The following is a 24,688-nucleotide window of genomic DNA, read 5'->3' as shown; positions in this document are numbered from 1 at the left end:
GAAATGTAAGAAGCGTTCGATACATGTTAGATCTAAGGAAAGATTCAAATATTCATTTCACGAGAGAAAGAGAATTTTAATAAATAAATAGCAAATTTAAACGTTACATCGCAATTAATGATGATGATTCAGTTATTAATTGATTAACTATTCTACATTATTTATAATCACCTATTACTGAAATTGATGTAAAAGTGTAGCTTTCATCTGTTTCTAATTCTTAAAAAAATTCAGATATCGTAACTGTTACGCGTGCATTTCGAACTAGATATTGACAATATAACGATAATGACTAATTTTCATTTCACATTCGTTTAAATATTTATAAAATTTGCATAGCATTGCATAGCATCTTATCCCAGTATTCATTTTTCAAAACAGCATTACAATATCCAATTCATAAAATGTGTATACTTTAATATACGTACGAAGAAATACATATAAAAGTCTTAAAAAAAAAGGCAGTAAAAGCTCATCGATCATGGTATTCGATCAGAATTGCAAGCATATCGCGGCAGAGAGGGTTACTTCTGTTTTCTGCAGCTGGCAGCGTCAATGTTATCGGACAGGTCTCTCAGAACGAATTTAACGACGGTCGTAAACGCGGTTTGCTTTACAACTCGCGGTATTTTTTCCTCTCCTTTTCCCCTTGCTTCGCTTCCTCTGTCCGTCCTCTCGTTCTTTCCTCTCTATCCGTCACCGCGAAGTCGTAAGCGAGGCGCACCCCTGACTCCAACTTATTTTACTTCGGCTGCAGTAAACTAGCAGAGTTTATGTGACAGACACTAGCAAAGTCGAAATCGTCTCGCGAATCACGAAACAAACACGATCCTCGCGAGGATACGCCAGGGTTCGCGGTTCCCGTGTCTTTGGCCCGCTCGTAAACGCCTCGGACGATTCGAATCAGCAATGAAAAGAATTGTCCCTGTGGACGAATGTTACAAACATATTGTTCATTGATCTGTTCTGTGTGCAAAAGGTACAATGATGATTCAACCCTGTCGTAGAATTTGAGACCTTGGATCGATCAATTTCTTCCTTTTTTCAAATATTTTTCAATAATAATAAAAGAGTACGTTCTCCTAGCCAGGAGATTTGTTTCATCTACCAAAATATCATCTCGATACTTTGCTGTAAATATTCCTACGTATCGTCTAAATTCACTGTATCCGTTTTTGCATCTTTAAATTCCCCATAAATGCAGTCCATACGTATGTGCATACATGTATCCATAACTGCAGTAATGATTTCATAACGATAGCACAAAATTTCCACGAACATAAAATGGATTTTGCAGAAGTGAATTTTTGGATAATCTTCTTTGTGGTCCTTTATGGTTTATGGTTGTTTGTAGTTGTATTTTTGCTTTTGATTAGATGAGAAGAAAAGGGAACGTAAGTATGTCTTTTGAAATGCCAAAGAAGGAATATGGCAGACGGTAGTATTATAGATGAAAATATAGAAAAATCGTTTGACAAGATTTCCCGAAAAAAAAACTCTTGTCGCCAAGAAAATTAAAATAATATCCAGTATCTTTATCTTTCTTTATAAATGTCTAACATATCGACACAGTACCGTAGGTACATACATTTACAACACAAAACATTCGTTCGATAGAAGTTCTGTATCCAATGACATTTACATACAACTTATTCTTGCATTCGCAAAATGTTAATAAGCCCAAACAAATTGCTTCATAAATACAATTTCCATAGAAGAATAGATAAAAGGTTGCTCTGAATTCGGTATTGTCGACAGAAACACGAAAAGAAATCCAGTTTCGTTTCTTAGTTACGATACCCAGATCGTTGCCTTTATATCATCCCTGGCGGAGAAAAATGCCAGTCCGGATAATATCCTTTATAGTCCTGAATTTATTGACTCTGTTCCCTCTTTAAAACAAAGCATCAATGTCATGTATAAACGAGATAAGATTGACCTATCGTATCTGTTCGCGAAATCTTTCAGTGAAGTAGCTGTGTTAAAGATTTAAACTTGGCCACCGTCCAACGGTACTCTCGTCTGACGCACATGATTCACCGTTCCTATGGCGGACGCAACATCACCCTGACCTCTCCTGTTAGATTTCTTTTACTATCACACGATCTAAATCATGATAAATTATCGCGAGTACTAAAAATTTTGAAGAATTCTGTAGATCGTATTTCTGTAACATAACAGGTATATGTAATGATGTATCCACCTGTGTATATGAAACATGTTAGATTGCCGATTTAACTTGTTAGACTTTAGTGGTTTAGTAGTTTGTAATAAAACATCCATTGCTTAGATAAGTACAGCGACTACAAGCAATATTTACGCATATTCTTATCTTCCAACGAAACCTTTTTATATCAGATTCTACGTTTCACTTGCATAGTATCAAATTTTTTTAGTGACGTTACTAAATGATATTGCAGATGTACGAATTGGAGTTATATACAAACTGCGTAATTACTGCATAATTACTTAAGTAACACGCATACATATAAGAACAATAACGTATATGAAAAATCATCAACAACTGACACGTTTTCACCCCATCGTGGAACACGAATATTCCTCCGAGATGCACTAAGGCTAAGGAAATAGAAGGACTAACTAAGAATCCTGGTAAAGTGGGGATGATCGCCCAAAGAAGGGTAGTCAAAAGTACTCGTAAATTTGATTCTTTATGGTGTTGTCATCGTTAAAACTGAGTCCGCACCTTTAAGTTGCCGCGTTAGCAGAGGTTCATTTGGAGCGGCCGCTTTGATGAAATTGGTCAGATGCATTCATCGTCCCGGTTCGAAAATTTCTCGCTATAAACGGTGCATATATGTATACATGTATACATATACATATGTATTTCCTTGCAGTTTGGTCTCGTTTCGTTCCGCAGTAGAAACTTATCTTCACGATCGCTTTGCTGCTGGTCTCGATAAAATCCAATTACGAGACGCTATTTCATTGAGTTTAAACAAAAAATTGTATCGAAATATCCGCGTATATATGTACCATTGGTTTGGGAAAGGAGTTAAAAGACTACGATGTTAATGCGACTCTAAACCCTTCCATTAAAAAGAAATATTTTAATTTCAATAAATTTAACATTTCTTAAAATAATATAGTTCCCTTAACAAATTCTGAAGAAAAAAATACGTAGTTCCGTTCTGAAACGAATGACGTCGAGTGGTTTTGTCTCTTAAATTAGCGGAGCAAGTTTGATTGTCTTATGGAAATATCTACCTAAAAATAATATTGATGAATTTCTTTTATTTCTGTTACGAGAAGGTTTATGATTTTTGTTTGATACAAAGTCAGTCACATATATTAAAGTAAATATGTTCGAAATACGAGTATATGCTCTGTAGTTGTTGTCATTTCAAATTGTTAGAGCCAATAGCAAATTTAACGGAAGAAACCAGAATATTACAAAACTTCTCAACTAATTGTACATCAGAACCCTGATAGAAGACACGTTCACATTTTAATGAAATCTTCGATAAAGTACTACGTTTAATGATGGCATACGTATCTAGCGCATACACAGGACTCTACGCTACATCCGACAGAATTTGTCTAAATTCAGGGGGTGTAATAAAACAATGTTGAAGAAATACGCGAGTTTCAACGACGATGGTGGAAATTGTCAAGGAAATAAGTTCCATAGACAGTGAACGTAAAATGAAGAAGAAGGAGAAAGGAACGGAAGAAGGAAACATAAAGGAACCGAGAAATACTTCGCTGGTCTAAGCGATGCGGTCTGACTCGCTCTCGAATGGAAGGGCATTTTATAGGTTAGAATCAGTTTTATGTGTGCCGGATTTGCGATTACGACTTCGGCTTCGAACGATCTAGACGAAATAAGGGTGTGAGAGGAAAGGAGGGAATAGAACGTAGAAGGAAGATAGAAAACGTTTTATATTCTAAAACGAAAACTTATCTCACTCGAAGTTTCCGCCGGAAATTCGTACTAGATTCGTTCTTCGCAATTTTGTCGCTGTTTGATAACTATTTTCATACTGATCTCATTTCTACAAGTACAACTGATTTTTTAGTAAGCACATAGCAAACGTAGGTTCAAATTACGATCGTTTTCTACAAATAAACGAATTTTGCAAGATTAATCGTATTTCTTTGCAATTATATAAGATTTACTTTACGTTCTTTTAGATTTCTGCATATTTGCTAAACATCTCTTTCTTAATCTAACAGATTACATTACATCGTACTAACGTAGTACATTTCGACACAAATTAGAAACTTTTCAAATATATACTTATTGATATCAATAACTGATAACGATGGACGCTGAAGGAGACTTACCGAGGCTACGTTGAATGTTCTGGAGGACCATCCGGGCTCGATGGTATTCTCGTGCCTGGTATATGAGCGTTCTCAGGCCGCAAAAACGGTCTGTAGTGGACAGGATTCGGAGGTGGTACAACCCCTATGTAAGGCACGTGGCCCTCGTAAGTTGGCGGTCCTGTCGGAGGTGCCGTAGGCGCAGTGCATGCTGCGGTGCAACGGAACGATCGACTAGGCTGGGTCATCCTGACTGCTTTCCAGAAGTGCATATTTCGAATTTCGTTGCTAGCTATTAAAGAGAACAAACGAATTAAAAATTGGATACCCGCGGTACTCGTTACGTAGAATCGTCTAATCCTGCTACTTCCTTCGAATCATTATCGACGTAATCGTCATTTTCTAACGTACTTCGAAAAGATCGTTATTGATACTTGCGACTTTACGTTTCAATTTTATGGCAAAGCTTTCGTTAAAATATCAAGTGTTCTTTTATTCGTTGGAACGAGAGTGAAACCAGGACATAACGATTTTAAAACCGTAGCAGGATTAAAGCTAAGTGAAATTTATGAGATACCTAATTTTATTATATCGGACTTGATGTTTGCTTATTCGACAAGCTTATTCGACGGTAAATAATCGCTGCAGACCGATCGTTGCTAATATTTTCAAAAAGCTTTCATTGCTTTTAAAATAGTCAATAACTTTATTTTATTTTCATGTAACTTTGTACTTAATTTTTTTATTTTTTCCGTTCTAATAAATCAAATAAGTAACAAGCTAAATAAGTGTATCATTTCAGTTTGCTCGTAGCTAGATCTCTTCCTCGTACAGAATTCTATAAAAATTATTCTTACGTTTTTATGTCTTATATCTTTTCAAAGACGAAGTATAATTTTATAATCGAATCATAATACCAACCAAAAATGTAATATTTTATAATGCAGCCGTAAAATACTATCGAAACTGTTTAATAAAATTAACTACACCTTTCTCGTAACGAGAGTGTTGACGTTGACACCATGAACTGTTCCTCCACCGACTATCGAACAAACGCTACTATACAAAATAATCCGATACGCGTCTTTTCGTTTGACCTCGTCAGGGATGCACGCAACTTCTCTTTGCTTTACTTCGAATTGCAGTGTAAAGAACAGTATTACGTTACACATTTCATCGTATTAGAGATTAAGGCCAAAAGAAAATTTGATCAGGATAAGGAAAAACTACTTTAAAGGAGAAATTAAGTTATCCAATTATAGAGGGAAGCAGTAAAATTTGGAGAGGCACAAAATTATATAGAATGCGCTTTATATCACTTGTAACCAATAAACTCCGTATTTTTTATAATTAAGTTGCACGCGTACATGTATCATATCCGACGTATGTGTTGCATAGAGACATAAACATTTAAAGATAATAAAATTGGTAAAGATATAAGAATCCATTTAAAAAATAAGCAATTATTCAGAGAAATACATGTAAATAAAGAAACTCCGATAGCATCGTCTTCCTTTCTTCGTGTCTGTCTTTCCTGAACATCGCAGAAGACTTGAGTCGAATAAGAACGATTGGACAATCTTATTCTGTGAATATCTAATAGGCAAATAAAGCAACGCCATGTCTCTTACACGTCTGCCGACAAAATGGATCGGAGTGAGACACCGGTGTGAAATAGGCGGGAACCGCTTTCACCATCCAAGCTGTTCTCGACACAATAGAACTTAGGCAAGGAGAGATCATCCCTAAAGGGTCGAAAGGGGATTCTAAAAACTGTGCACCCTGAATTCCAGCGGGTTATAACCAATAGGAATCCACCCATTCATGCATCAAAATGGCCGATATTCGAGGCGTGGTTTTCACAGCAGCCTACATACACAAAGGAACTGTGAAAGAAGCTATCACCCCATGGCACAAACATGACGACCACAATGCTACTTGCTCGATTTCGTACTACCATTCTACCACTTAATTACCGCTGTTTCTGTTTCATCATTGCCAACTTTCGCTGAGTTAATCAACAACGTGCTGACGTTTTCACTGTATTTTGTGACTCGTTCCAGGGTAAGAAAACGATAACAGAAGGTAAACGCGTCTACGTAATATCCGTTAGCAGATGAATTTTTGTTGATTTTCTCATTCTAACTCGTTAAGGACCAACGCCGCGCTTATAATTTCTATTTGATCAATTCATATCGTCCATTGAATTCTCATTGTGATTATGAAAAGTAATTCCGAGAATTTGCTTAATTCATACTATTTTTATTGCTATCTTTATTTGACATATCCATTTGGCAAGAATTTTTCTTCCGATTTTATGCAATTATCACTAACCAAGAATACATTGTAATTCTAACCTGCGCTGAACCTACTCTTACAATGTATGCAAACGCGATATTAAAATAATTTAGTTTTAATTTAATTGGTAATTATTATTTCGACAAAGGCGTGATTTCGATGACTGGCCAGCTGGTATAGGCCAAAATAGGAACGCGTACAGCAATGCGATCGTAATTGAAAATTATCTGCAAGTTATTACTTTGATTATTAATTTAATAGATTTTAACCTCCATTTTTATAAATCGTTTCAATTAGACGTAGAATTAGTGATACGAAGTAATAATATATTCACTTTATCGGTCACATTTTAGATAATCGACAAGGTCAAGAAAAAAAGATGAGTAAGAACCTCTTATTTGGAAGAACTGGAAACCATTAAAAAAAAAAAAAGAGATCAATTCACCCTTCAAAGAAAGAAAGAGGATTGCATTTGGGAGAAAGAATTGATTGTAACCACATAACCGAGAAGTTGAAAGCTGAGCTGCAGATTGCGTGCACTGAGACGAAAAAGACCTTGAATCGCATCATACATCTCATTTGCGTGATGTTAGCCTTAATTTGGAATAAATACACACACGCGCGCGCGCACACTCACATTCTTGTCAAGGTGTAAACGTAGTCTGGATCGTTTGAAAATCGTACATAAGTAGAATATTTTAAGCTTATGAAAATTAAATATTAATCCCTGTATCTAAACATACAGATAACAAAAAAAGAGTTCAGAACTATAAGAGAACATAGGTATGTACCATACACTAAATAGCGATAAAGATTCATGTTTTTAAAACTGTAAACAATTATTCGTCCTAATGAACATTAATACAATTTTTCGTCTCACCACTCCTCTGTCTTTTATAACTACAAAAGATTTCTATAAAATAAACAATAATCGGTGAGCAATCGTTGAGCAATTATTTCAATAATACAAATAATTTTCATCGACTTTATTAACGCTTCCATAAACATTGACGCGGAACCGCGAATCGAACTAGCATCGGTAGATATCGTAATTATATAAAATACGTGCTATCTCTGACCATAATAATTTTTGCCTTTACATTAAATAATGTAATGCTATTAGCATCGATAACTTGAGAGAAAATTGCATTTCGTCGAAGAGGAGTGTTCAAGACGAAGGTTCGCCTTTCCTTACTCTCCTTCTCTTTTCCAGGCATCGGTGCTTCGTTCAATATCGAATGATTTATTTCGAGGCTCCAGTCGGCCAGATGAATCTGACGTGTTCGAAAGCCGTACATAAAAACGCTGCTCCATTCGTAAATTATATTTAATAGCGTGGTTTCGCATGCACAGTCGCTGGTTAATTCCGTTCTGGCGTCGCGACTGTCGCCCTCTTATCGTTCGTCATTTGATTCGATACGTGCTCGAGCCACGATAATTCATAATTTAGTCCTCGATGAAAAATTATCGGTCGGCTGTCCGAGGATGGTGATTTAATGTCACCAGGAGGAATTGTAATTCTAGCATGCGCTCTCTAATTACGTGTCAGACATACACTATTAATACTTATCAACCTCCCGCCTCTTCTGATACTTGCTTCCAGACATTGTTCAATAACCAGCAACATATACAATGTATAGGAAGATTCTCTCGCTGGAGACCACGAGAAAAGCCGCCGATCGAACATTGCAACTTCACAAGTGACAGTGTGTCATTTTCAGTTTTCGCATATTTATACATACAGTGAAGCGTAATTAGGCGGATAGTGGTGGTTACACCGCCTTTTAAGGGAAAACTCTAGTAAGGGAATCATCCTGCGTTAAAAATTTGTTAAGCAAATCAATCTTTCCCAAAACATATAAAAGGTCAACTTATAATTTCAACTGAGTCGCTGTTATAATGTTTGTCGTTTGATACGATTGTAACAGAAGATCTGAAGAAAGAAGGAGCTCCTGTTGAATAAATCAAATCGAGAAAAAACCCGAAACGAACCCGTTACAGAAGTATAGAATTATAATAGCTTTAAAAAAATATAGATTGGAATAGTAGGAAATGCGAAATGTTGTCAAATCTGTTCTTTTACGTTCAGTTCTAATGTTACAAACTTACAAAAATTCGGGAATAAGCACTGACCTTGTAACGGATATCCGTTGTCACGTTCTGCGCGAAACATACTGTTTCACGGCCGAAAAAGAGAGTAGAAATATCGCTGAGCGCTTTCGAAAATAGGATTCGCAGCTGCACCCGCGTTTGCAACGGCTTACAGTAATTGCCATAACTTCCGGTAATACTAACAATCGTGTGGCGTTACTAAAGTGCGATTCGTCGTGAACAGTAGCACCACTCTAAATATAATGTATCGATAAACGACAGGTTTTCTTTTCTTTCCCTTCGCCTACGGTTGTGTTATTGTTTATAAGTAGCTATACTAGTTTTCGTCACGTGGCCCAGTGCGTCACATTGACAAGTTCCAAGAATCACACGCTGTTTCTTCGATATAACATTGATTTCTATCTTTATTTCTAATTTTTTACTGGAAGATATAGTATACAACTCCCGTTCATAAGTACGAGGATATATACAGACAAATAAGCTTCGCTTGAAAAATGATCGATTAATTGTTAAAACATTGTACTTTAATAAATCATTAATTAATTTTGAACGATAAATATCTTTCTCGGAGGCTAGAAAGAAATCGAGCATGACCGGGTTAAAACTTGCCGTAACAAATTTCTGCCTGAACCACACTTTTTTAATTACGTTTCTGAAAATATAAATTTCCATAAATATCCACAGTCTATTTATTACTGTGTATATAACCATGTTACTGTTCTATAAGAAACACTATAGCATTATTCATAATTTGTGATTCATGAATTGTATAACTTTGCAAATAATATTATTTTAACTTTGCAAGAGGATCCTGATAATGTTACTGCTAATATTATTAGAAGCATCTGCTGGACACGGAGTGTAGAAACAAATTCGTAGCGAGTGTTACTATTTGTAATCGTATAGCTGTGAAACGTCTCAAAACTCTGAATTAACTACCGGTCATTGGCGTCGTCGAACATTTACGATTCAATGGTTAATTAGTCGTTCCGCGCACAGTGTATCCAACCGTGTAGATGTTTTACACGCGCCTATTGAACCATTTGTATAAATAGCCGAGTTGAGCGATTTATCGCAATGCAGGAGAAAATTACGCGCCTTTTTGTGCTACCTCTTAACTCATATTCAATTTACGAAACGAGATCGAATATTTCAAAGAAATAAATTTTCCAATCTTTCTACGAGATTGCAGTTTACCGTACACTTCCATTTCAATTACTCATCTTTGTAATCTGTTTTATATTGTAGTATAGTAGAGCCTCGATTATTTGAACTAATTAGCTACAGAAAAAACAGGATAATCAAAAATAACGATTGCAATTTTGATTGGGTTTCATTAAAAAGAAAAAGAAAATTGAAAATTTATTGCAGATTATTACATAGATATATATCTTCTTCTTAAAAATGTTCTTAAAATATATGGTACTAATTTCATTATGATAAATTATGCGCCAATAAAAACATTAAAACAATCAAATAAAATTGTAAATAGAGGTAGCAGTGACCGGTTGCATCACACGAAACTATCCTTTCAGCTTGTTCATCGAAGTTACAATAGCCGAAGTCGGCACGAAATGGCTGAAAACTTGTCATATTATTCGAAAGTCTTTCAAAGTTGAGGCGGTTCAAACGGCCACTTTACGACAGGGTACCGACGCCGCACAATACCGGCCCTCTTAGTTTTACATATCGTAAAGTGCGTGCACGAGCTAAAGAATGCATATAAATCGGCTCGCCTGCTGTTATGTCTCCGGCGTGCAAAGGCCCGTTTACCATTTTATGCCTTTGGGTCATTTAAACTTCCTCTCTCCTTCGTTTCGTCACTACCCCTCTTTTGCTTCTCTCCTTTTCTATCGTGAAGTCTCCTTGAAATTAAGAGAAAAAGGAAACCCCAAAACTTATCATCTTCGATGACGAAAATGAAGAACTCGACGAAGTGACTCAAGAAGCGAATATGATGTTTGAAAAACATAAAAAGTTCTATATTTGTAGTAATTCGTTCGTAAAATTCGAGTGTTATATTTTGTCTGAATATACGATATCGTTTTTTGGAATAGATATTTTATGCAAATAAACGTTGTACCTATCTTTGAAATGGTTAAAAGGCGTATGCCTCGATTACGTCTCAGATATACCGATACTTTATACTTAAGAAAGTAAGTAATAAGAAACTGATTTTTTAAAAGGTAGCAAAAGCTTCAACAAAGTTATCAAGGAACCTCTTCGACCTAACTGTAATCTTCGGAATTATGTGATTTAATTACCTCTGCTTTTCTGCCAAAAATAAATTATTTACTTCCATAAGTTTATTTATCGCAGAGCGGTAACACAAATAACAGGAGATTCCAAGGTAAATTTTAAAAAGTGATGCTTGAAACGTTACTCTTCTGTATATATTTTCCAATTTTGAAGTTGATCATTGCGATTTCTGAATCGATTAAACGTGTGTGCGAATTTCCAATTTTATGAATAACATGTAACATAAGGTTTTCCTTTCTTCTTACAACTTACTTTTTTATCTTGTTGCTCTTACATTCGCTTCCTTATTTTCCTTTCACAATTCACTCTATTGCCATGTTACAAGTTGTTACGACTAAAGTTAATTAAAATTAATTCCTAAGGAGGAAAGGAGCGTTGAACGATATGGCAACATTCACCTTTCCGACCTAAGCTCTTGCCTTCAACAGCTTTAATTTCGGAGAAGATGGTTTTATATTTTATCTCAATTCTTTTTTCTTTCCTCGAAGACTGATTTTACGATAGCGCGCATACCTTATTTTTTCCGCAATTTACGGAACAAGAATTCTCAACCACTCGAGCTCGTATCTTTTATGAAGAAAAGCAAAAGAGAACCAAACTGTATTACTGTACGAAGAAATTTCGATGGTAACGATGACCATTCTCCAACCACAGCGAACGCTCAACGACGTATAAACATAGTCATCTTTCGTATAGAACGATTATTCGATGATACTTAACTACAGTCACTCTTAATAACATAAGGGCTAATGGTGGTCACGTGAAATTCACTGGAAAGTATCAAAGATCGTATCGTTCTATAGAGGAGTGTAAAAATTTCTGACCACATAGAGATTCAACGATATATGTTCCAAAAGCGACATTAATTTTATTAAATTAAATACAATAACAATTAAAAATTTAACGACGAAAAAATGCACAGAATGAGCAAGATACGTAAAAAATATAAAATATCGAAAGTATAACACTCTTTACAGTGTTCAGTAGATCAAACAATTTTCTACCAAAGTCCCATTGTTTTGGATATATTTATAAAAATATGAATTCGCGTGAATATCTGCAGTGCAAATATCGCTAATGTCATTTAAAAGTCAGAATAAAGCATAATACGTTATTGCCTCTTTTATAAGAAGCTTTCGATATGCCTTCCTTTCTTCCATTTGAATGCAACACTCGCAAGTGTAAATTATGAACAGACATTTCTCATTGTTCGATATGCAAAACAGTTTTTTTTACTAATTCTTATAACATCCCACTAGTTCCCTTAACTACTTAATATTTTAACTTTATAATTTACGTTATCTTTAATTTATGAAACAATATATTCCACTGCATGTGTAATATAAATTAATGCTCTTGAACCTAAAGAGTTTGTCAAAACAGGATACCTCAGGATAACAAATTTTTAATGATTCTGGATGGTCTAATTTGAATCCTCGGCAGGATACATGTGTAAATTGTAAATACGAGTTATAGATAATAAATAATTGCTAAACTAATGATCCCAAGTTGAATTTCACGATTAGAAGGAGTTAAAATTAAATGACTTAACTTGAATCTAATCCACACTCTTCTGGTCACCTGTAACCCAACTATACATATAGCAATTAGGGATTAGTAACATACCAATTTAACTTTACGATCGTTTTATTTAAATCCATCGTAGAAGGACACTGATTACATCTACAGGATATATCGTAAGGAATACCGTACATTTCAATTTCATTGTCTTTACCATTTTACGAATACTTATTATAAAAAAAAAGCCACCGCCTGACGCTTATAAAAGTGTTACTAACTCTGAAGGATCTTAAAACTTTAATTTGAACCTATGCATATAAATTCATAATGGGAGGCAGGGGGAAAAGGAACATTGGATATACATGAAACTTACTAGGGTAATTAACATACGTTTCGTTAAAAAAGACTAAGAACGATCGGAGATTGTAGCAGTTTAAGGCTACAGAAAAAATAATTTCATCGGTGGGAGTCATTACAAGTATAAAAACTCTAGACTTCCCCAATAGGTTGATCAGCTTATCCATTTCATTAATCATTCGTCGGTGGTAATTAAAATAAACTAATAATCGCCAAAGCAAATGTTCTTCATCTTTAATTACAAGCAACACAATGTACACATATAATACTTACACGTGGCACAATAGCCAAAATTAATTAGTATTCGGCGGACGCACAGATCATTATCAATAGGTATGTGCATATTGGTAGCAGGAATCATTATCTCTCAACGCATCGTGTATATTGTTCCCGGCCGGAAGATGGATAAAACATGTATCGTTATGGCCTTCACGTACGTTGTACGCGGCCTAGAAAAGAAGATGCACCGATGATCACCCTATATGAAACTATATATAAGGAAGCGTCAATATCGATTAATTAGTGCCGCTTGTTGAGAAATCGTCTAAAGATGCGTTTAAATCAAGCGAGCGAATGCTCGTTCTTTCCTTTCTTTAGAAAAATTCAGGTGTAAACGAGCAATCTTTTACCGTTCGGCGATTGTTTGCCGAATTAGAAATCGAACGTCCAAAAGAATGTTCTGAAAATGTTTGATTGATAGTTTCAACTGCGGAATAAGCGAACGAATAGTTTTTTCATCGTTTCATGGAGCATTAATAACAAATGTTTGTTTAAATATTGCTTAAATTTCAATGATTCGTTCGATATACATAGGTATACAAAGACTAACCAGATTTTATGCCTCAGTGACTTTGTATTTTTTTTCTCCTAATTTTTTTTCTTATAATTAACACAGGAAATTTATAATAAGATAATTATGGTATAATTCTTTAATAAATCAAGCCTTTTCACTTACGTATGAGAAACAAGGTTTATTTGAAGAAGTCTCAACATATAGATAGAGACTTTTAATAAAGTAATTCTTGTATCATTTCTCGAGATAAACGCAATTAGAGCACAATTATGAATGCTAATTTTTATGTTTCGTGCTACAACGAAATGTAAAAATTCACGTTCGATGTAATTTCCTAAACAAATTGAATCATTTGAAATTGTTCTGCAAAATTCTATTTCTAACGATCGATTCAGAAAAGACGAAAGTTTTTCAAAAAAGGTCTTGCGAAAATATTCAATAGATAGTTAAAAGTTACCAACAAGGACGATAAAAATATACGTTGTTTAATAAAATACCAATTTCATGAGAGATACAATCTTTTTGAAGCTTTGCTACGAACTTTTTTCGAACAACCGGTACTAGCATTATTTGGTTCCCGTCAGATTAAAAGTAGCACATACCTCGTAAACGGATATTTAATCATCGAGTTGGACGTTAAAACATAAATCTTGTGTATGATAAGCGACGTGTTAATCGTCAAATTTATTAAGCAGTCTCTGAATAACTTGTTCGATCGAATAAGAGAAATCGAACTGCTGTGAAATGGGTTACAGCTTGATTTACAATCTCATTTGATACGATTTCATTTCTCGATAGCTGGTTACCGTACATTGAACTAAAAAACAACAAATGTAAGATTTCGCTTTGAAATATTATTTCCATAACCACCTATGGTGTTTTTGAGAGAAATTTATTTTTCCATCGATTTTCAATATATTTTAAAAAACATAAACACCTGTACATGACGATAAAAACATTTCCCTTGTGTACAAAAAGCATATAAATTTTTATAAACTCAACGATCTTTCTTCAAGACAATAAGATCAACGATCGACAAGTGCGCGTAATTTTACGTAGAATCTACAATTTCTTTTCCTAGTCGAACGATTCAAACGATTCGCTGTTTGTTACGATGCTTTTATTCTGCAAATAATCGATATTGAAGAAGTTCGCTAGTATTACAAATTGCTCAGAAAAGGAAAAAAAAGATAGTAATGAATTGGTTATAAGACTCAACGAACAACTGATAACACAGCGACTGATATATGCGGATACTGACTCGAGGCGTTCTATCTTCGCATAATCACAGCCTTATTACGCAAACTGCGCCGATGCACGCACAGTTATAGAGCACGAGATGGTGTGGGAATCACGCTACCATGGCTGAGAAGTAGATACAGTTCTGCAAATGCAACGTGTAAAAAGTCACAGTTGTAAAAATGTTAGCGTCATCCATTACTCGTATTATTTTAATCTAATCGATTATATTTTTGAGAATATCGCTGAGAAAATGAAGTCTAAATGGAAATTTGTTTTGATAGAAGTTCTCGAGTCTCTTTAAAATTGTATAGAACGTTCGAGATCACAGTGAAACGATAAAACGTGTTTGAAAAAAATCGTATAACTACAACGAAAACATGTTGAATAAATCGTGCAAAAGTTAATAACGTGCGTTGAAAAAAGTCGTGTAAGAAGAGCCTCGAGTGTATGTAAAAAAAATACAGCTGAAAAACACCAGACACTTGTTGCAAATTTCATATTACACTAATATAGCAGTAAATATTATAAACCAGTTTTCGCATAATGTTACTAATCTATAATTATAAGGTATTTACATATTAACTAGTATAACCGGTTCAATTCGATTTGCATGTATGTGGTGATCAAGCAAGCAAAGATTTAAATATATATAAAAGTTGTAATAGAAAATTGTTCGTTTCTTTGTAAATGTTTCTAGACCAAAAACAAAGAAAGTAATCACTTATAATTGTTTTCTCGTATATACACAAAATTCTAGTAATAGTTAGTTCTGAAACTGCAGAAAAACAGCTGAATGATCGTGATGTTCATTACGTAAACCCGATCAATTGCATTGTGAAGGATGTACATAAGTCACATTGATAAAAATATTAGATAAAGCGCTCCAAACTGTGGTTGTGACAGAACAGTCAAATATTTCGCTTGATAAATATGCGTGCTGTAGTTGGCCGCGAATGCATTTGCGATAAGCGACTGTAACGTACATTGTAGCGGCTAATGTCAAGGAAATCCAACTCTTCTATACATGTACTCTATGTTCTACACTCGCGTCTATGCGAATACAAGAGAGTAAGAACACACAACCGGCTGCACACAGCAAAATATACACTTACAATTAGTAGATCACGAGACGTGATCGCCCTGAGGAAACCGTACGCTAGCGATGGGAACGATACGATATCGATCGATGCGATCGAAATCAGAAATTTGCGTAGGCATTGATTAACTCTCGTATAGCCGAAACTGGATCATTATTGCATCGAATATTTTATTTTATAGCGATAACATTTTATCTTGTATAACCTTTTGCTCGTTCAGTGTATTCTGTCCCACATATGGATATATAATATCATAAATTATAAATTAATTTGTTGGCAGTTAAAATAGTTTCGACGCAGAAATTGAAAGAAACCAAGATCACGATCAAAAATTAATTTTCTAAACCGGAATTTAAAATTTTAACACTTTGTCCAAACATTTTGCATATGTAAGAGCTACTACTATTACGTATATATATATATAATATGTATTCTGAAAAGAAAAAAGCACAGGAAGGAATGAAAAAACAATCATATTGTTAAGAATCATAAAAAGATGCAAATATCACATTGAAACGCAAAACAGACATAAACGTGGATACATAGGAGTGTGTTATTCGGCAACTAACGAAGCTACGTAGCTATAATATTGGCAAAACTATCAGGATATAATTCCTATTGGACAAGGCTTACATTCTCAGAAATCTCAAATCGTAACAACAATATAAACTCGTCAAAATTTCACATCGACTTGCTTAGATTACCTGCTGCAAGTAACTATCGCTCGTGCAAACACACCAACGATAGTTCCATCGTTCGTAGTGTCAGTGCGCATGTCGCGCAGCATCCTTTTCTAACGCGATGCGGAACGTATCTCGCTTTATCACTCGTCTTGGTTTAATCTTAAGCTTTCAGTTACGTAAGGCTACCGTAAAAATTGCCAATTCTCAGACAGATTACGTCTAGACTGTTCGAAGATCGTCGTTACTATCGCATTTTTTGTTATTATATCGTTTTGCAGTTACTCTCTTTTCTAATCAATTGTTATCGTTTATTAATAAAAATTCATCTTTCTCATATATCCGATTAAAAACGTTAACTTGATTAAAAACTTTCTATGCAAGTTATTCTCTGGTTGCAGGGGTTGGTGATGATGGACAAATCTTTGCTCCCTCTGAGCTACATTTCTGCACGACTTCTTTCGACTTCTTTTCATTGCAAGACAGGACGTTCTATTTCAACTTCTCGTAAGAGAAACATCATCGGATATAACGCACGAACCTTTATACTTTATAGACAGTATAATTGAGAAATATTTCATTTGTGTGAAATAATTCGCACGAATGCTGAATGTTTTAGAAAATACTTGAAATTATAATGATTGTATCTAATTACATTAAAATAGGCGTGGAATCTTCCTCCTTTTTTTTCTTTTTTCTTTCTTCCCTCGAAGGAGGGGGATAATTCCTTGGTAATACTTTGTAACTTATCTGTAAATCGATTTTTAACGCATACGTTGTCAACTGATAGTAACGAGTGCTTTACACACGGCATTATTGTTTGATATAGCAAATCATTGCTCTTTAATACGATTTTTTCCTGATAACATTTACATTTTTGATATAAACGATTATATTTTCAAATAGCTGTAATTTTCTTTATAATTTTAGATAGATTTAGATATATAAATTACCACCAATTTGAGGTGTGATTTAGAATTAATAATTGCAAATGATATTAATAATTTACAATGATAAGAATTTGAATAAGTTATAATTATAAAAATATGCTTGTAGGATATACCCGACAATATTACTTCAAAGTTTCTCAAACTATCGTACATATCTAAAGAAAAGATTTCCTCGTTTTAACTTTCAGAGGATCACTACACTGCAACTACCGGATAGCATTGACTTGATACGAATGAATAACGTGTAACCAGTTTGTTTCCAACCTATTAACTCGCATAGACGAAACAATTTGTCATGTCGGTTACGAATATTTTTCAAATAATAATTTATTTTTTTTTTTTTAGGATTATTTCTTTTTGAACGCGTCTATTTATGTATATATTTATGCCTATATTTTATATTTTTTTATTAAATGTATGTTAAACCATTCCATAAAATCCCACTTATTCGATCTGGCTTTTAATCGATCTTCGCTTAAACCGGCTACATTTTCTTTGGAATTCCAGGGATAAATAAGGAAACCCCATAAAGAAAACCTTAATCGAACGAGTGACTAGATACATTCTAAGGATTTAATTACAAAATAAAATAAAACGAACAAACTCGAAATCTAGCAAATTATAACGTAATTTAGTTTTTTAATACGAAAACATAGCTCAACAATTATTATACTCTTAAAATACGAATGAACATTTGTTGAATATTTATCGATTAAATTCCTCCTCGATTAAAATCGTCAAAGTAGTTAGCTACTATTTTTCAATATAGCAGCAATATTGTGGAATCAGTATTCAATGTATACATATTCCTAAATATATTATATGTATATAAATAATTATAATTATAATCGTATGGTGAAAACGGGATGGGATTATACGTATAATCATAATTCCATCTCAATAAAAGCGAACATTATTTGCTGACATTAGATGTTTGCACACGTAAAGTGGAATATTTTAAATTCCTTTTTTACGATTCAAAGCATTCAAGAGTCAATCGATGAACATTATACACGAGTCTAATCTAATTGATTGGATTATATGACTGAATATTAAATTATTATAGTTCTGTCTGTCCTTTTAATTTCCTTATGAGGAGTAAAATGTAATTTGTATTATTACGAATAATAGACGGATACATCTAAAATCACGATTTGTCGTCATTAATGTTTAATTTCGTAACCACGCGAAGATCAAATTGTGAAACGATCCACCTTATCGATTAATTCAAGAAAAAGAGAGAAAAACGCTACGAAGTAACTACCGCTGGTATATCCAACTACTATAATATAATCATTTTTATAAAGATGGGTCGAGTGTAATCGCGAGATCAAAGAAACGCCTTGAACGACGTCCACCCGATGTAAAATGAATACAACATTTTGGAATGATGGAAGCAAGGCGTGGCAGTGTCACAAGAAAAACAAAATTACCTACCACTCACGGAGTACTTTATTTTTGCGCATTGTGCACAGTAAATTGACCCATGGCATAGTCGTTGTCCTCGACGCGAGAACGCTTCAAATTTGTAATAGTCATGGTAGTAATAAAACGTTATTTCATAGTCGACTTTATTCCCTGTGAGTTCGATAGAGACTGGACTGATGGAGAAGACTGTGGGGAGGAGTTTAAAAGCGATTAGTATCAGTGATAGGTAAAATCGAATAAATAAAACAGGATACGTCGGTACCGATGTTCTTTAACAAGCAAGATTTATTGCTTTTACCATATTTTAATCCTCCGCGTTTAATCCTGAGAAAAAATTTAAAAAATATCCGAGAAAGATATCTATTATATAAATAAAATATTTATCTTATCGGTAAGAAGAAAATAATATCACCTTGAATAGAGTATCGTAGAAAAGTTTACGTTTACGACTAAAGAAAGTTCTTCGGAAAAGCATGTTAATATGCTTGTTTTGAAAATAGTTTTGCAAGCAAAGGAAGAATCTATCCTTCTATCGTTACAGAAATAGTTGCACAATCTACAAAATACTTGGTAGTATTCAGCAACCAGAATAGCTTCAAAGAAAAGCTTCTTCAGCCATAGCCACAAACGATTTGCCAATTGAACATAGTATATTATTCTAGCAAGTTAATTCCAGCTAGTTGAATCTCACACAATAGCAAACAATTTTAGCTATACAATTTTCAGAAATGTTTGAGTATATCTCGATAATCTTTTAACGCCTAATACACATTTGTCTTTTTACGATTGACATTTTATGTTGAAGTTACGCATATTAGTAAAATTTATCGACCACCGCAGTTATATTAAAGTACATTGTGCGACAAATTTAAGTATTTAAATACATAATTCATAAGAAATACAAATATATTAATACTGAAATATATTAATAGTAAATGCTAGATTGAAAAAGCTCGAACAAACTTATTACTTAATTCACCTCAACCATTTTATGGATATCTAACGACACGATATTTTATATTCAAACTCTACCATACACGTCAAAGAGAACAGTGCGCTTATGGTAAAAACTATCATTTTCCTTTCGCGCGTCATACGAAAATTGATATTTGTACAAAACATACTTGCACGGTGGATCGCAGCAAGAAAAGTAAGAAAAAGCATTAATCTATATCCCGAGGAACAGAAATAAACGCGGGCAAAACATACATAGCAGAGAAACGGAAGCAGGAATTACGAGGTAGCTATGAAACAACACACGAAATTCTAACAAGAACAAGAAAAGCATAATACCCGACGAATCGAAGTCGTTAATTCAGACGAGAAAAGTTGGAGCGTAATCGAGTGGCGGCATACAAATTGACCGCGTATTAATGGCTTTCGTCAGGGACTAATTCACCGCTAAAATGAACAAGAGCGAGCGAGTTTGCGAGTGAACCAGTTCCAGTTCTAATTCTGGTCCATGAACGCGGAATCACAGTGATTTGACACAGTGGTGCCGATGTTTCCATCTTTCTCTTTTTCTCGTTCTATCTCTGGGAGCTCGGTACGCTCATTAAATTGCTTACGTGACCGTGAAAATAATCGTCTGCTAGACGCGCCGCGGTATGTAACTATGTACTCAACTGAGAGCATACAACGTTTTGAAATAGAAACGACGTCTGGATGCGCAGCTCGTCGATAGTTGCTGTCAGTGTATCAAAGTTCAGTATTCGTGTGTCGCGAGTCGCAAGTGACGTTGCATAAATGAAAATACGAGCCACTTCGACCACGCGTGTGTTACAGATAGCGACAGGACTAAGTACTACATTTCAAGTAGATTAAAAGCTAACTTTATAGTTTCGAACGCTTCCTCCGATTTAACAACTGAATGCTTTCCGAAAATATTCTACCTTTTTAGTTAAAATACTGTTCCTAGCATTTTTTTTTTTTTTATTTCTTAAGGTATATTGAAATATTTAGAGATATTTGAGTACTTTTTAAAAGTTCCGTAAAAGACATTATGATTATCAAACTAAATGTATTAGCTAATATCAAAGATATCAATATTTGTAGACTTAACTTTCGACATAGTTTACTTATCGCCTCTCATCTATAATAATCGAATATCATAAAGTGTAATTTTCCTTTGAAAATTAATCGAGGATTTCTAAACGCATATTGAACTTTATGCCGTCGTTATTTGCGATATAGCTGATACATACGCGGGCTGGTCACAAGCCGACAATGGTTAGATTTAGATGCGTTTGCTACCTTTACACGCAACTGAAACATCATTTCATATTGATTAAAAGTGTGTCGTGCGTGCGACTGACCCATTGACACTGCATTTCGATCGCATAAGAATTGCACAGGAATCTTTTACATACAAAATATAATTCCTCTTTCTTTGCTAACACGCAGAATCTCTCAAGTTGGCATTACGTCTTTAAATTCATTTTCATGAACTTTCATGAACTTTCATTTCACTTATAAAGATATAACGAAATGTTTATAACAATTTACATTAAAATTATGAGAATTTGACTTACACCAGTATGAGTGTATTTCAGTTCAAAAAATGTGTTGTATGTACGAATATCTGTCCTAATACTTATGAACAATAATGGTGTAGATATGTTCGGGGAAATCCGTGAAATTGCATAACGTTATCGCGTAGAAAAATACAGAAATTATCTATTACTTTGTTGATAATTACACGATCGAATCTGAAACGTGATGACACAACTAATATGGAATTTATCTAGTGTGTTAGGCGAATTTACCAGTAAAAAATGAACTTCTTCTTCTCCTATAAAACTCAAAACTCGGCTTCCATAAAAAGATAATCGAAATTTTAATAAAACATTATGACTATCAACATTTTTAAAACAAACGAATCTTTTCCAAAAATAATAATGTTCAACCTATACTTTCAACTGAGTCGTCGATAACTTATTACAGTGGACGACCATAAACAATCACTTTAAAGAAATTCAAGATGCACAGGGAAAATTTCTGCTTTAATATTTCAACTATTAAAGAAAGTTTTATCAATTGATTTATGCAAAATATTTTAGCAAATTATAAAGATATATATCATATTATAAAATAGCACGGGATATAGATAGATCAACCTAGAAGCGCTTATTTCCATAATTATTTTTCTGCTATTTATGGCGATAATTTTCATGTCAGCAAGTTTCCTGGGAGGTGAAGCGTTGCTATTTCGCGAATGAGCGCCTTATCTAACAAATACAACCATGCAAGATGATTGCACTCCACCTATCCTTGTCTACGAGGTTAATTTTGCTCGTTCGTTCACGGTTTACACCATTTTCATTAGGGTATCACATGCAACGTCATCTTACCGATCACCGTAGGCTCCTTTCGCGTTATCTACAGGAATCAAATCGCATCTCTTCGTTTATTCCGTGAGTGTAGCTAATAAATAGTAAAAAAAAGAACTCTTGATACATACGGAACGTGACACGAAATTTGTAAATCTCAACAAGATGTATCGCTATACATGTATCAATCAGCGTATACAATTTATTTTGTAAACCTTACAATCCGAGTAGCTTATGAGTCCATATGAAGAGAATAGCAGATTCCAGTACTTACCCTCTTAACCTACGATTTACGTTCGAGAATTTTCGGCCGAAAACGTAAACAAGCTATTATAGAGGGTGGTTGTAAACTGGTGGTACAAGCGGAAAGGGGGTGATTCTACGCGAAAAAAGAAATCGAAAATATAGAATAAAAATTTAAAAATTTAAAAATTTAAAAATTTAAGAATTTAAAAATTTAAAAATTTAAGAATTTAAAAATTTAAAAATTTAAAAATTTAAAAATTTAAAAATTCAAAAATTCAAAAATTTAAAAATTTAAAAATTTAAAAATTCAAAAATTTAAAAATTTAAAAATTTAAAAAATTTTTAAAATAACGTCAATCGAGACAACGATCTACAGTGAGATCCGTTATAACGAGACGTGATAAAGTGCACGCGTACCGAGCGAAAATTCAAAGTCGATTTTCTCGAAAACAAAGCCTCAAACGAAAAATTTTTATTCTACATTTTCGACTTCTTTTTTCGCGTAGAATCACCCCCTTTTCGCTTGTACCACCAGTTACCAACCACCCTGTATATTATATTTGGCCCGATCATCGTACTATGGGCTATGCCCGTAGTTGTAGGTTAAGGGGTTAAGTAAGTTGACAGTATCAAAATTAGAAAATGATAGCTTATGATATTATTTCTATGAAATCTATAATTGAAGAAGTCTCTGTCTTCCTTCGCGTAATTACAGAAATTACACGAAACATTCTAAAGCTTCAAGCCAGTGATTCTCCAGTTACAGCGAAGAATTAAGAATTCGCCGTGTCGTTTCCCGCAAAATCATCACAGTTGTCCGCTATGTTTCGCAGTTCTTGCCTAGCCAAAGGTCATTGACAAAATTAGAATTGACCGCGACTTTCTTGTCAAACTGTACCAATGAGCTCGTCTATTCGGATTTTCTCTTTACTTTTCTGTTTCGTGCAGTAGCCAATGATGAGTAACTTTTGTAACTTTCGCACACTGTTGCAAAAGTACACCACGTATCTGTGTACGTGCGTGTGCGTTAAAGTAGCGAAACGAATGGTTACGTTGATGAAGACTTGCCAGCAGCCAGAGCTGAGCTATACGCGGCGCGAACCACTACGCTGGCCTCTAGATACACGGACACGCATATGCATCATCTTCTTGTAGCGACGTGACGCCGTGCCGGTTTAACTTTCGTCGCATCTGTGTTATACAGATACTAAGCGGTTATTGTCATACGCGAAGAGATTTTCGAGTTAGTCAGGTTAGTCGCTAACTCGACGAGCCGTGTGCTACGGCTATTTGAAACTCTTTAGTTTATAGTTTCTGGTATTCGTTGAAACAGAAATTTGAAACAATTTGAATCTTTCAAAATGGATGTTAAAAGAAATACTTATTTCCTTGTTACACACGATACATATGCAAATATACGTGCGCGTCAACACACTACGCTTACATGCAAAAGGCGACCCAGCAAACGTACGTCAGTCTTACGAACAAGTGAATTACTAACTGTATTGCATACAGCACCTACGATTAAAAATAGAATTCACCGACATATGCCAGGTTAATTTATCCGAAGAGACGTGTCGACCGCTGTAACAATGATAAATTGATTAAATATCTTAGCAAGATTTATCGAACTGAGTTTATACTACGTGTAAATATGAGCGAAATACAAACAGTAACAAAGGCAATGATATTGTAAAACGGCCAGTTAGTCTGCCACGGAAAGCCTTATTTAACGCGTTATATAATTCGACAAAAATAAACATTTTCACGGAACCTGACGTTTCAGGGAAAACAACTACGTTTGGATTCGAAAAGAATGTTAATTTGTTGTAAAACTTGGATAAGAGAAGTATAACGCGATGGTGACGATAATATCATATTTGTACCATAAGATTTACATACGTAGAAAACGTCGCTTGCGTCGAATCAAACCTAAATATCTTTAAGACGACAGAAGATAGGCGAAAATTTACATTAGGCAATGTTAATGTGAATATACAGTGACAAACACATAAATAGAAAAATTGCTTGTAGCAAATTAATTTAATTTACTTTGTAATTATTGCTCGAAATAAAAATTTAAAATTAA

The 24,688-nt window shown here is 34.3% G+C and overlaps 1 protein-coding gene across 3 annotated transcripts in view; it reads right to left on the bottom strand.

Annotated features, from left to right (window-relative positions):
• Positions 1-24,688, bottom strand: part of dsx (transcription factor doublesex) — a 97,800-nt gene that overhangs the window by 20,277 nt on the left and 52,835 nt on the right. For all 3 annotated transcript variants that reach the window (XM_069126456.1, XM_069126457.1, XM_069126458.1), the window contains one exon: positions 4,309-4,579. In XM_069126456.1, the coding sequence (XP_068982557.1) occupies positions 4,314-4,579 (266 nt within the window). In that variant the 3' untranslated portion in view covers positions 4,309-4,313. The remainder of the gene's footprint in view (positions 1-4,308; positions 4,580-24,688) is intronic.

Source organism: Bombus flavifrons, chromosome 13 (genome assembly GCF_040668555.2).
Source record: "Bombus flavifrons isolate JBK064 chromosome 13, iyBomFlav1_principal, whole genome shotgun sequence".
Taxonomy (NCBI): Eukaryota; Metazoa; Arthropoda; class Insecta; order Hymenoptera; family Apidae; genus Bombus; species Bombus flavifrons.
Note: the sequence above shows the minus strand (reverse complement) of the source record. Positions and strands in the feature narration are given on the sequence as shown.